Raw genomic sequence first — 14,388 nt, 5'->3', positions numbered from 1 at the left:
GGAGGTAACAAGCCTGGCAGGGGGTGGTGGTGGGGGGGAAGTTTAAGTGCGTGCAGTAGATAAAACCAGTTCACAGATCAGATGATGAGGATAAACCGAAATGCCAGATGACTGCTGGTGGAGGAGCAGCATCCTCCTGCCGGTGGCTGGGGCGCTGGGCAGCAGCGGTGTCGCAGGGAAGCAGGGGCTCCCCGCTGCATCCCAGAGCCGCTGGGAATACTGGGCAGATCTCTGTACGTGTCCTTGCCCTGTGAACACAAAAACCCTCCTCCAAAGACCCTTCAACATCTGAAGTGTTTAAAAGCAGCTTCTACTGCAGATGTATGGTGTTAAGGAAAAACAAGATGACCGCCGGCAGATTAATTACCTGAATCAAGAGGAGAAAAAAAAAAAACTGATATGAAATGACATAATGTTGGGAAAAATAAAAAAACCTTTGTCCTTAAAACCACTTTAAACTCTCCCACTCATCTGGCAGACATAATTGCCACTACTGAGGCAATCTTTGTAGAAAAATGGAAAGAAACAGGTTTGCTAATGACTCAAAAGTAGTTTCCCATTAGAAAAGTTAAATTTAGTTCCCATTTAAGAACAGGGTCAGCAGTACAGCAGAAAAAGTCTAATTAAACCTTTCAAAAATGCTTTGTCGTAACATGAGTGAAAAACTGAAAAGTCTTCTTGCAAAAGGATGTGAACCTGAAAGAGCCAACAACCAAACTACTTACTGAACTGATGGAAAGGATTTTTTTTTTCCCTAAAGGATAATCCAAAACGAGAAGCAGAGCAGCAAGCAGCTCTAACACAGTCTCTGGAAAAAAGGGAAAGAGAAGGAAACACCCAGGCTATGTTTCCCATCCATAGCGTCAGGAAGACAGTTCCAGGTCGAGACTAATCTCCAAGAAAAAAAAAAAATCTTGGCATGTTGATAAACCCACCAAAGGCTCAGCCAGAGCATCGCTGTGCATCTCCCGGATGATCCGTAATGTCCAATTGCCTACTGAGCAAATGGAGGTCCTGAAACAGGCGTCAGAATTCGTCTCCTCCACCCAAACCCCTTGTTTTGAACAGCCTGGAGACTGAAGCCATATCCTGAAGGTCAGAACCAAGGATCTCAGTGCAAGGCATGAAGGGGAAGGAGCAGAATGGGTCAAAGTCCGCCTGCATGGCATAGGCCTCGCTGAAGGCAGTGGTGATGTCCTTTGTCAAGTTCTCTGTGGGTGGCAAATTGCTTTGTCAGCCGAAGAGTCTCAAAAGAACTAAAAGGGAGGGGTAAACCTTACAGAGGATTCACTTTTTAAAGTGTAAACTTGAAAGATTTTACTCTCAAGTTCTTTGTCCTTACACATGTGAAAAGTTAGACTTGATATAAAATCTTTAAGAATTATAGAGCAGCTTTTAAATAACGTGTTCATTTAAGCATTGCTTAGTATTTACTACTAAAGTGAACGTCTACAAGACAGCATAGGAAAAGACAGCAAATTAAAGGACATTGTCTTGTAATATGATATTTTACCTTAGAACAGGCTTTGAGTAGTATCCAGGTGCTCCGCAACACCCCACTGCAATTCCTCTGAAGACAGAGGAACTCTGATCCCATTCTCCTTTTCCCGGGCATAAACACGCATTTCAGGAGTTTCATGCATGAAAAGCGCAGTTTCTGTCCCCAGTTCAAGTAAACAGTGAACCTTCCAAAGGCTTCGTCCCATTCTCTGCTTCATATTTTGAGCTTCGCGTTGGATTCCCTAGTCAACATCTGACCATCTTCAAAACTGATGATGCAACATGAGCAACATAGCCTTTTCTTTCGCTTTATGAAAGTAGATAAGCAAGGTCAAGGAAGTTAGACAACATCTTCCTGAACGCTCTTCCTATTCCTCATTCCCTTAAATAAAAGGACTTCCTATCTTTGTGAACCAACATGACAAGAGTATTTACCTGTTTCCTTGGATTAAAACCTAAGCTCTTGGTGGAAGCAACAGGTCAGAGCTGTTTAGAGAAGCTGGGGACAATTAGGTTCTAAGCTATGGCTTGCTTTGATGGCAGAAAAAGGACAAATGCCCTCATACTTATGCTCAGACAGAATTAAGAAATGTGAATGGTGTATCTGTTCAGGAGTTCACCCCAGCAGCAGAAGTAAGCATTTGAGGTCTTAAGCAGGCATGTCATGGAAATTATGCACAACCATGACTTGCAAGAGGAATATTTCCTCATTCCAATTCAGCAATTACCAAAGCAAATGTTATTTCACATATGTCACCATGGGACCAATTCCCAAAGGCAGAGATCTCATTTCACATTAAAAACCAAACCAAAAAAAACCTACCACAAACATGGCGGCTTCTCTGCACTCATTCCTATTTTTCTCTTTCTCTCTTGCATTTAATAGACCAATACCCACTGAAGGAAATCAAAGGCTACAAAAAGACTTCCCCCTGCAGAAACTTGTCCCCAGGGCTAGACTTGAGGTGCCTTCCCAGTGCCTCGACCTTAGCCTAAGGCTAGGGCTGAAAGCAAGCCATGAGAGGGAGGTTTATGATTGTCATTGTTCTCTGCTGGCTTTTGTTCTGCTGGGGATACCACCTCTTGAGCCCTTCTCCAGGATGGAGGAACTGAGAGCTGCCAAGAGAATTCTCACACCAAGGAATTCATCCGGGCTCGGCCATGGGTGTTTTGCCTGGGCATCAGCTTTTGGTAAAGATCAGCACTTCAATCTACCCTTAGCATACGGAGGTCAGAATCACGCATCCCTAGCGGAACAAAAGCAAGCAGAGAACAGTGAAAAATCATCCATCCCTATCTTTATCCAAGTCACTTGAAAATTTCTTGTACGTACATTGGAGATTGAGGAGAATATCAACGCAACTCCTCTGTCATTAAAACTGCTCAAATTTCTCCCTGTTGTAACGAGCATCTCTTCTATTGCTGTTAACTTCCATAGCTTGCACTGTAACACATGGCGGTATAGCTCCGGTATCCACTTGGAAGGTGGCTATTAATTAATATACTCGTGCAATGTTTCATCCCTCAGTCTTCCTTACCTTCTTCCTCTAATGTCAGTCATTCAGAGTGGCTAAAGTCACAAGAGCAGCCACACAGGGGTCACCCACAGGGGAAATCCCTCTCTGCTGTCTCTGACATCAGCCAGAGGAAAATGTAGGGCAGAACACCACAAATTTGGTCTCAACAAAACTTCTCCCTTTCATTACAGCTTCCAAATTGCCCAAATTCATTAGAATCTTCTTCCACGGTATTTAGATTTTTTTCTTTTTGCTAAGATATCAGTTCTTTCACGAGAAATGCAATCAATGAGGAGATGAAAATCTACAACCAAAGATACCTACGTACAATCCTAACGTGCAGAGACACAAGTTCACGTATGAATGTATTCGTACGTACATCAAACGCAAGACAGATTTTTTTATATTATCACAGCTTGCTTTGGGAAAAACATTTTGACCCTAAACTTAACGCTTTTTATATCCGGAGTGGCCTGATACATTGCAATGGTAAACTGCTGTTCAATCAGTATTTCCGGGGGGGGAAAAAAAAAAAAAAAAAACAAAAAAAAAACCAAAAACCAAACAAGCTTCCTTTAAAGCACAGAACATCAATTTACACCAGAGCACTGAATAACATTCGAGCCACCTCGTTTGTAGGAAAGAGGGCCTAGAAAAGATCCTAACTATTAGAAGCTACTAAGCCCCAATTCAGCACCAGTAGAACTGAAGGAGCCTAAATAAAATTAAAGAAAGATCACTAGGGAACATAAGTAAGTTGATAAAGCAATTTACTAGAGGCTGATCCATGAAATTATGGCAGAAATCATGTCCCTTTCCTAAGGTTTTCAAAAGGTTTAATTCAAATGGTAGAAAGGAAGGTTTGCTTTCCATGATCTTTTAATGAATTCCCCCACAAAATACATAGGAAAGAGAGAAAATTGATTCTTGAACCGTTAGGATCATCTCCAACCAGCTGATTGCAAAGCCCCACCTCAACCTGTTACCAACCATTTAACACAACTATTTAAGAATGGCCCATCAACAAATGCCACAAATAGCACATAAACAAAGGATTTGAAGTGTTCCAGTTGACATTACGGGAAAAGACAGAGCTCCCTCCCTCATTCAAAGTGGCTGAGCCCATCTGCCTGGTTATTCAGACAGCCCAAAAGACAAGAGTCCGATATTTGGACTTGATCTCAAATAGACAAGGCCCTAAAGTCTGCTGCTTCCCTGCTCAGGCAAGATTTTGTGCCATTTGGTTCACTAAAAACTGTTGGTAATGGTATCACCACCCAAACCCAACGTTGCTTAAGGTGGGAGATGAGTTTGTGACATGCAGTCTTTAACAATCTCATCACCACACATTAAAGTCCAGTGTGTTCCTGCAAAAAATAATTTAAAAAAACCCAAACAAACGAGGAAGGGAGTCTCTTTTAAGAGAGAAATTTCTATGAATTCAAACATCTTTAGCAAACAAGACACATGCTGCCTGTCCACGATCTGGTTAATAACATTTTCGTCTTCCTGAAGTCCTATGATATCCCAATTTATTTTTTAATGCAGAAAACTGGTATCGGAACCATTGTCTGCATGTGCTGATCAATCTGAGTCTCGTAGCAATCTGACCATGACCAATCACTAAGGTTCAGATGAAGAACAACCTTCTCATCCTTTCTGAAGCACACTGCTCAGCCACCTTATTTCTCATAGCTGACACCATACAGACAAAAACTCCAGTTTTTCAAGTTTCTCCAGTTTATCGCCCAGGCTCCTTGCATTGTTTCTTTTTTCCAGCCACATAAAGACTTTTTTAGCCCTGTTAGAAGTAGTTCTTTCCGTAACTGGATAGATCACCGGTTTTCATCAGTATTAGTGATGAAAAGCAGCACTTTAATGAACCAGACAATATGGTAAAACCTTTCTAACCTGACTAATTTCACATAGAATCACAGAATGGTTTGGATTGGAAGCGACCTTAAAGATCATCTAGTTCCAACGCCCCTGCCATGGGCAGGGCCACCTCCCACTAGATCAGGTTGCTCAAAGCCCCATCCAGCCTGGCCTTGAACACTTCCAGGGATGGGGCTTCCACCACCTCTCTGGGCAACCTGTTCCAGTGTCTCACCACCCTCATGGTGAAGAACAACTTCCTAACGTCCAGCCTGAACTGACCCATCTCTAGTTTTAATCCATTCCCTCTAGTCCTACCATTACCCGACATCCTAAAAAGTCCCTCACCAGATTTCTTGTAGGCCCCCTTAAGATACTGGTAGGCCATGAATGATACCTGGCTTTTTAGTTGTTTGGTTGGATTGTTGTTTTGGTTTGGGTGTTTGGGGTTTTTTTTTCCGTTTGTTTCTTTGTTTTTTTAAAGAGGCTTGGAGAGCTTTGCTGTGATTGTCAAATTACAGTTATTACTTAAGTCTAATACATAAACCCAAACTCTTCAAGAAATTCTCCATACCCTTGACTGTACACAGACATGAACGTCATCTCTCTCACTACCTTTCTTCATGTCATCCTCAGATCTGGGTCAGGACTGGTAGTCCAGACTGGAGACAGTGCCAGTGGGGCCTCCGAACCAGGCAGAAAGAGCTTTCTCTGTGCTGGGGAAGCAACCGCACTCTTCGGGAGTGAGTAGGACGAAAGGCACAGTCGCCAGTGAAGTGCGGAGCGTTAATAAATACAGCTGGGATTGCAGGCAACAGGCAGGTGGCTCACGTACCGAGGGCACGCTATTCAACAAAGGAAAATTGAATAACTATTGCAAATAGATGGGTATAACCTTTGTTTTGCATCCATAAAATACTGTTAAATGCATTTTGAATTCAGAAATGTAGCAAATCATCATCAACTGCCTAAAGCCAGTGTTATTGCTTACAATATATATAAAATTGCTTGAATTAACAGAACACAACCTTTACCGGCTATGTAACATTTTACTGAGTAATTACAACTTCCAGACATTTTACAGGATGTACTGAATTCAAGTATAATTACAAGAGAAAGAACATATGCAGAGAAATACTTAAATGTCTACACCTCACAAATCAAAATGACTTCCCCATACTAATATGAAGTAACCAAGACACAGAATGAAAAAGCCAATACACCAAAAAGCATCAGAACAGAGGGGAAGATAATACATTTGATTAAAAAGCTGCATCGAAAAAACACATTTCAACTTTGAGATTGCCCTTTGAAAGTCCTACCACCAGTGAAAATCCTCACCGTTGACTTTCACATTTAATACAATTTTGGCAATAGCCAAAATGCTTTCCAAATGCTTTAGGCATTTTTCAAATGCTTCTTCCCACATAGTAGTTCATCATCTTTAACTTGACAAGAAAAAAAAAAAAGAAACCTTTATATTACATCATTTATACAACATTGCATATTTTTTTTCCCCTCTGTCTTCAGATTTGAAGCAGCTGATCACACCTCAAAAGTTTTCATAACCTAAATTTAGACTATATTTAAAATCAAACGTATCCTAGAGTGTGGAGCTGTATTCTGCTATTTTAATAGGCACCTTCTCCCTATAACAGCACTACAAATGCCGGGAAAACAAAAATTTGACCAGGCTTACTGTTACACTTACAAAAAGTAACAAAGACCTTTTATTTTAATTGTTGGCTTTGATTTACACAGAAAAAAGAAATTGTCCTCAAGAGCCTCATGTAATATAGGGCAGAATAACAATTTTCTGCCTCTCTACTATAATCTGTAATAGCGTCTGTCTGTGGTATTTAAAAAATGCACATCCTTTTCACATTATGTTTTGAATGTTTTCTTTAACCCCTTTTCAGAATGTGATGATTTAACTAGAAATCTTCCTCATCCACAAACATTTAAACAACTTGAAAAATACAGACCAACATCACAGTCCATTGCAAGAATTCTGTAGACCTTAGAACACCGCACCTTCCCCCCCCCCCGGCATTAATACCTTCAGTATGGTGCTTCAATCATCTTCTGGATGAAAGAATCGATTCTTTTTCTCTTTAATTCACTCCAGCTCCCGTTTCCACAATTAAAATTACTCACCCTCCACTCACCAAATACATACCTCACCAACAAAGCTCCAGGCTGAGATTACACCACCGCCCTTAGCAATAAGACTAAATTTTCAGAGGACAAATAGGTTTATATCTACAAGACTGCATACCATTAGGAAACAAGTTAAATGGAGGCACTGATTTTCATTACGGGGGGAAAAAAAAAAAAACCAACATGAGTTTTTGCTGGGGGTGGGAGGGAGGAATCACCCAACTATCTATATATTGCTAAAAGAGAGAGAATGTCACACTACATAGTTTTATGTATTCTAATCAAAAATCATTTCTTACTGTTCTTTTCCTCTCCAGTCATCATTTCTTATTTCTGGCCACGTTTTTTAGATTGTGTTCACCTTTTCTTATTCCCAAGTGCTCAACACCTTAGTGGTTTTTTGGTTTTTTCTTCTTTCCTTGTATTCTTTTCTTCCTACCACACACTTTTGTTACAATTTTTCTTTTGCTTCAGCAAAGCCTGATGGACTGCAGTTTCTATAGTCCGTACAACCACTCGGAGCTCCTGGCACAGTTTATTTTCCTGAAAGGACATGTATTTCAAAATTCTGACTATTGTGCTTTAAAGCATGGATTTCTTTTTATATGTAATAAAGACATAGTCTACTTGTGGTTTTAATTATTTGTGTCTTGCTAACAAGAATGGAAAAAAATTACTTATTTAAGCTATGCAACCCTTCTACAAAACAAAAAAAAGTCTTTTTGGTGCACTTCGACTTCTCATAGACATTAAGCAGGTAAACTGCAAGAGAGATGTTAGTTGCACTCTATTCAGAGCTAACAATAAGAACAGAAGCAGCACAATACTTAAGCTAGAAGAAAAAAAGGACATTGTAATTTTATATTCACTTCTGCAATGTAAGCCTTTAGGCATGCAAGTTCAGTTTTTGTACAGGAGTCAATATTAATCAATTGTTCTATTCTACTAAGCCAAAATGCCTTAAGAACATATGACCATAAAATGAAATACTTTTCTTTCAAGTCTTAAACTATATGCTTCTGTGGATTCTTTTGTAAGAAACACTTCTAAATCAACTTTAGAAAAAGGATTACCTAATTGAGACTTTTCAAAAATTGCCACAATTTCAATACACAAACGCCAAAAAACCTCTTTGCAAGAAGCCTGCATTTGATGCACTCATTACCAGAGATACTTTCATAATACATGTTTTTTTCCTTTGTTACAGAAAAAAGATAAGTCAGCTAAAACGATAACAAATAAGGAGAACACAGAATTGCAATCAGCGTCTTACCCAGACAGACCATACCTACAACTCTTCCCCCGAACTCCCCCATATCAAAGAGGGGCCAGTAAAAATCTCTCAATAAAAACTGAGTCTCTGGCTATAGCTGAAAACACAGCACCCGCCAGAATCAGAAAACTCTGGCGGTTTTGGCTAACGTGATTTGTAGCTTTCAAAGCAGCAATCGCTATTGTCAACTATCAATGAACAAGAAGTACAGTACCAAATCCAGAGACCAAGAGCAGCATCTAGCCCTGCTATTAAAAACTTAAGATGCTCATAATGGTTTCCTCCTCTAAAAGTAATTAAAACAATAATAAAATCTGTGTGGGAATTCAAGGAAGGAAAAAAGCAGAGGCCAAAAAACCTTCAGCTTGAGTATAAGTCCGAGGATAAAGGATGCAACTTAAAAATATGTTCTCCTGTTCCCTGAGTCCCTGCTACTTCTAGGCCAGAGCACACCACAAACAATCTCTGTAATACAACAGAAGTATTTACTACTACAATATGCTTAATAAACGCGTTAGAGAGTGGAGGGGTAGAGAGGGACCACACCAAATACCGAATTCCATGGCACATGAAGGAGGCAATTTAGACTTGAAATTGATTCGTGGGGGAAAGATAATCACTTCAGAATTTTATCTTTTATAGAAGAGCAAATTCTACAGGAAAACACGCATTATTAGTGTCCAGCCAACTTTGACTTAAAATACATTAAGATCACTCGGTACGTTGGAATACTAAGACAATTTTTTCAAACATCGCAAGTTTTACAGAATTGAGACATTGCACAACACGTAAGCAATCTTTCACAAAGCAGAGGGCAGCAGTATTTTGAATACAATTTGAAAAAATAGAACCTGCAAGGCCAGTCTACAAAAATAAATTATTTTAAAAGTCCACACCTTAATTGAAAAAAATCCTAGAATATAACTTTATTGTTACCTCAATCCTCACTCCTTTTCCTTAAAATCAATCTAAAAGAAACATTATGTAATTGCATTTATGATAAAGAAAAAAATCCACTCCTCCACACTTTGTAGGTTTTCTTTAATTCTGAGGATTCTATCATGCGAATGTATTAGCTAAACATTTTCCCCAAAACCACTAAAACAAAAGTAAACTAAGTAGTGGACCCACATCACCTCAAATTTTAGGCCATAAAGACAGTTAAGAAAAGAAGCAACAGAAATGTCAAAACTGTTAAAAACAATCTGCAAATTATATTAAAATGCAAGAGCTTGGAATTACTTTTCCTTTCCAACCGGACAGGCTCAATGAACCAATATTTTCATCCAACTGCAAGACGTGTAAACTTACAAAGTACTGCCAAAACCAGTCTGCTGGTCCTCCTGTGGTTCATCACCATCCACGTAGTTTTTAAAAATGGAACTGAGTCCTCAAACTATGCAACTCTTATGGACTCAAAAAACATTCAAGTTCTGGCTTCTTAAATTTAACATATTGTGATGCCATCATCAATAACGTAACTGGGAGATGAGGATCTGAATTTTATCTTGAAATACAAACAAAAGGTGTGTGGATGGGTATGCTTCTGACTCAGATAAGGAAATTAGGACCAGAATTCATACAAATCACAGCTCTGATGAATGAGAGAACATTTTTATAGGCTGTTGGAGCAGATGCCCTGTAAAAATATAAACTTGTGCCTCCTCTTAAACAAGATATGGGAACACTTCAGTATTGAGATAACATTTACTAACCTATCAGTGAAATTTCTGCCCTGCAAAGTGCATCCTAATGCTACTCATTCATCAGTACCTCCAGCACACAAACCACTTGTATCACATTGGCTGTCTCCCCTAACCTGCCCAGTAAGAACATTTTCCCAGTTTTAATTCTCTTCGGGTTTTTAAGATTTCTGGAATAATGGGTTTAATAAAGTGTTTATTCAAATTCAAAGTCCATATAAATATTGTAGGACGAAGGAAAGAGGTTATGCATTATCAGATTCCAGTGTTCTTCATGAATAAGAGTAACATCAGCAAAGGGCATAGTGAGATGAGATGAAGTTTACGTGGAAGGGCAAGGAGAAAGGTAAATGATTTAAAATGGGCTAAAATATGCCTTATTTACTTGATACAGTACACTTCCAAATTACTTTTAAATTGCATTTCAAATCATCAGGCTTAAATATACTAACTAGTTCTACAATAGGAGAAACCCAGCTAAAGTAAGCCTTCTTGTGGATTAGCCATAATAAACTCATATGTTCTAAAGAAGCCACCAGTGAACAGGGATTATGGACAAGGGTACTAAAGAGATCCCTTCACCCACAATTACTGTATGTTAAGTCCCATATGTAACTAAACTCTGGAATGTTTTTCTACTTAAAATGACCAGAATGCAAAGTGCTTCGCAGTTGTCAAAAGGCATGCTATTTTAAATTCTCATTTAATTCACTGGCAAAGTGACAGTACGAAAAAAACATTCTAAAAAGCTTTTAGTCAAATCTGGACACATTGGTCTCCAAAATTATTTGCTACAATGCTTATAATTTAATCTTAGATTGATTTTTGAAGACCTGTGTTTCATATCAACATTTGTTTTTTCAGCAAGTCAGTCATTACTCAGCAACTGAGTCACTGGGAGGGTCTTATTATCACCTCTCACACATAAGCAATTCTATGAAATACGTTAAAGTGCATAAAGGATTTTCCTAAGAGTTATTTATGTGCAGTCATTTCACTTATATTTCAACTTGCATGATCCATACTCATGGCCTTATTAATAAAGACTGGGTCTCAAAGGATCTGGTACAACTTGGATGCCTAGTGCAGAAAGCCTTGAGGCTGATTATATACAGCGCTAGAATTGCGCATTTCAACGTTATAAACTCTAAGCACTTATCTCAGGATTACTGAGGAACACTGATAGAATTACTTTACTTTCCCAAACAAGCAAGGTCAATTCTTAAAAAAAAAAAAAAAACTAACAAAAAAACCCAACCACAAAGTAAGCGGTTTAGAATTCAGATAATGTCTAGAGGTAAATAAATTAAAAATACAATGTATTCATTTGTTTAATTATAAATAGTTCTAATACATTTTTTACTATTGTAACTTCCAACGACTTCTCTTACACTTTCTAGCAAAGACCATATCTGGCAATACAGCCTATTAAAAGTATAAAAAGCCAAAATGCCAGGTAACTTTTAATAAGCACTACCATAAATATCTCCCAGATTACATCTGAAGATACTTAGAAATAAGAGAACAAGTGTCAAAGTAGGGGAAAAAAGAACAAAATTTAAACAGAGGAAGTTCACTGAAATCTCTACAAGTAATTTCTTCACAGTAACTTAACACACTCTGGCTAACCACATACAGCTGACTCCACTGAGGAGAAAAACCTTATTTTTCTGAAGTGCAGCTGGTAATCAGAACGGTGGCAAAAAGAAGGTTTCCAGGTCATGGTACTTGAGAGAAGGCCAGCGCCTGTTTGAAAGAATTCATCTCATACAAAAGAAAAACTGTGAAACAATCACACAGTTGAAATATTACAATTAGTTTAAGGTTGGCAGGTTCCACTGGAACAAACTCTTCTTAGCTAATCTTAATATCTCCCAAGAACCTTTAATGATATCTTGAAAGAAACTAAAGAAGTGCAAACTGACTGCAAAGGGACACAAATGGAAAAACTAAGTGTTGTATATTTTCAGGCAGCTATATTTGCCTAACTAAACCTCAGGTCTTAACTTCTGAATTGCAGTAAACATACTCTGAGAGACTCTCCTGTGGAATTTAAGTCAAGTAGCTTTTTAAAACTGATTTTGCCGTGGAAATTTTTCTCTCCAAGTCTAGCGCTCTTCCAGAAACAGAAGCAGTGCTCACAGTCCAGGAAGCCTACAGCAAGAGTAAGGGAGGTATGGTGCTGAGGTCACTGCAATTTCAGACGCTTTTCAGCCCTTTACGTGACTTCTTTCCAAAATAGTATCAACCTGAAGATTTCTTCTGCCAAGCCTATAGTATCTCCAAATCCACGTGGCGAACATCAGGATTTCGTTGCTGAAATAAAATTTAAAGAAATACATTTTTATTTAAAATATTCAAACACATTTTTGCATATGGATACAAATAATGTATTTCTGGTATGATGTTGGCAACTGAGCAACAAATTCCTTTTTCTGGTAACACAGGGACAATTTTAACATAGGGACTATTTTAAAATGAGGAATAGCTTCAACAAACATTGCCCATGCTAAAAGCAGTATTTTGAAGGCTAAGTCATCTTTTTATTTGACATCTACTTTTCAACATCACAGATAAATTAGTTCTTATGCTTTACAAAGTATGACGCAGCTCTCTTGATTTTAAGAGGGCAGTTTGTTTTCATATAAAACCGTCCAAATAAAATTGTCTTAAAGTGAGGTATATATATGTTTAACAGTTACTTTCCTGAATAATGGATAAGATAGCTGAAATAATTTGTTCTCTGCCATTGAAGCTGTTTATAAAGATTCAAAATACTGTTTGTATTAAGAAATATGCATTTTCTGATATTGTAGAAATATGTTATCGTCATTACATGGATCGTATGGACCTCATAAGAGGTTTACTGAAAGTCACTGCTTCAAAGTCATCCAGCAAGTGAATCTGACTAGCATATTTAGTAAAGCATATTCAACAGCAACACAATCACCGAAATCCCTGCCTATACCAAAAAAACAGTATTCATGTTTATAAACTAATTAGTCATGATCCTACTCCTCAAAAACCATGAAGAACTGGATCTGCTGGTGCAATTAAACTCAAAAATAGTATTTTTAAACGGAACCACTCCAGGGACAGAAAATAAAACTAGAATATTTATCAAATATAATAAGCAAGGACAGACACGCTCTTGAGCAGTGTCTCCTGATAACTGGAAAAGGCAGTCATGACTGGACTGTATCTCTGGCAGTCAGTATACTTATAGTTCTGTATTCATGCCAGAAAAAGTAAGATTAACAGGCATAATACAATTATAAAATTAAAAATGGAAACAATAATCTGTTGCATCCACCAAAGGATATTTAAATCACAGAATGAAAAAAAAAAGTAATGATAAAAAAGTTATGACAGGCTTATGAAAGAAGTAAACACTGTACTGCTTCAACAAGAGCAAAAAATGTTGAGTAAAGCCCTCATCACACACTGATATATTTGATACAATGCTGAGTGCCAGATTAAAAAAAATTAAAAATAAAAAATTGAAATTTGCTGCTTTACAACCAAAACAGATTTCAACAGCCTGTAAATAACCTGACATTCTGAGAATACAGTAACAAAGACACAATCACGTCTCATTTCATGAAAATACTGTTCTACAGTGGTATAAAACTGAAACATAACAAACTGATCAGTGCCAAAGTACGGGTTTGCGGCTAGTCAGAACTTAGTTAATGATACTATAGCAAGAAAATTTGCATTATCATCCTCTTCCCCTCTGCCATATTTACAAACAAAATCCCCAAAAGTAGAAGCAGTGATATTGTTTAAAATGTATCACAGAATAAGCACTCTAATAAGCAGCTAAATTTTACCTTTAGGTCCTTCTCAAGTCTGTCTACTTCAGCTCCCAGTGTGTCAACGATATTCTCACCATGCTTAAGCATGAAGGCTTCTAATTCTTCAAGGGTTTTCACTTGTTGTATTTCCTAGGAAGAAATCAAATTTAAGAGGTTGAGATGCAGGGAAGAAAAGAAAGGAATAGCACTAACAGAGGGTCCTGACAAATTTCAAGTGGGGAAAAAAAAGGCAACACTAAACACTTTCCAGCTTTTGCCATCTCCTTTCAAAATGTTATCTGTTCTTAGGACTCAAAGACACATAAGAATAGTATCTATTCAATGAAAACGGCTGGCCACCCGCACTCAATATAAAGCCTTCTTCCAGCTTTAATGGATTTCCTCTTCTATTTTCCAAATAAGTTTAGAGAATTTCATTCATTTTCTAGAAGTTTCTGGGATACTCCTTGCTCACAGCAAGGCAGAGCAGGGTACCCCTGTGTATTCTTTCCTCATTTTCATACATTCTTGCTATTCCATTACACTGCTTACTCTGAGCATCA

At 38.1% G+C, this 14,388-nt stretch overlaps 1 protein-coding gene across 3 annotated transcripts in view; it reads right to left on the bottom strand.

The window, feature by feature from the left end:
- Nucleotides 1-7,646: 7,646 nt before the first annotated feature.
- Nucleotides 7,647-14,388, bottom strand: part of SLC30A9 (solute carrier family 30 member 9) — a 39,055-nt gene continuing 32,313 nt past the window's right edge. For all 3 annotated transcript variants that reach the window (XR_010071290.1, XM_063336441.1, XM_063336443.1), the window contains 2 exons: nt 13,862-13,975; nt 7,647-12,344 (listed from right to left, as the gene is read on the bottom strand). Coding sequence is in view for 2 of the 3 variants with exons in the window: in XM_063336441.1 (XP_063192511.1) it covers nt 12,300-12,344; nt 13,862-13,975 (159 nt within the window). In the remaining variant the exon portion in view is untranslated. The remainder of the gene's footprint in view (nt 12,345-13,861; nt 13,976-14,388) is intronic.

This window comes from Chroicocephalus ridibundus, chromosome 5 (genome assembly GCF_963924245.1).
Source record: "Chroicocephalus ridibundus chromosome 5, bChrRid1.1, whole genome shotgun sequence".
Classification (NCBI taxonomy): Eukaryota; Metazoa; Chordata; class Aves; order Charadriiformes; family Laridae; genus Chroicocephalus; species Chroicocephalus ridibundus.
Note: the sequence above shows the minus strand (reverse complement) of the source record. Positions and strands in the feature narration are given on the sequence as shown.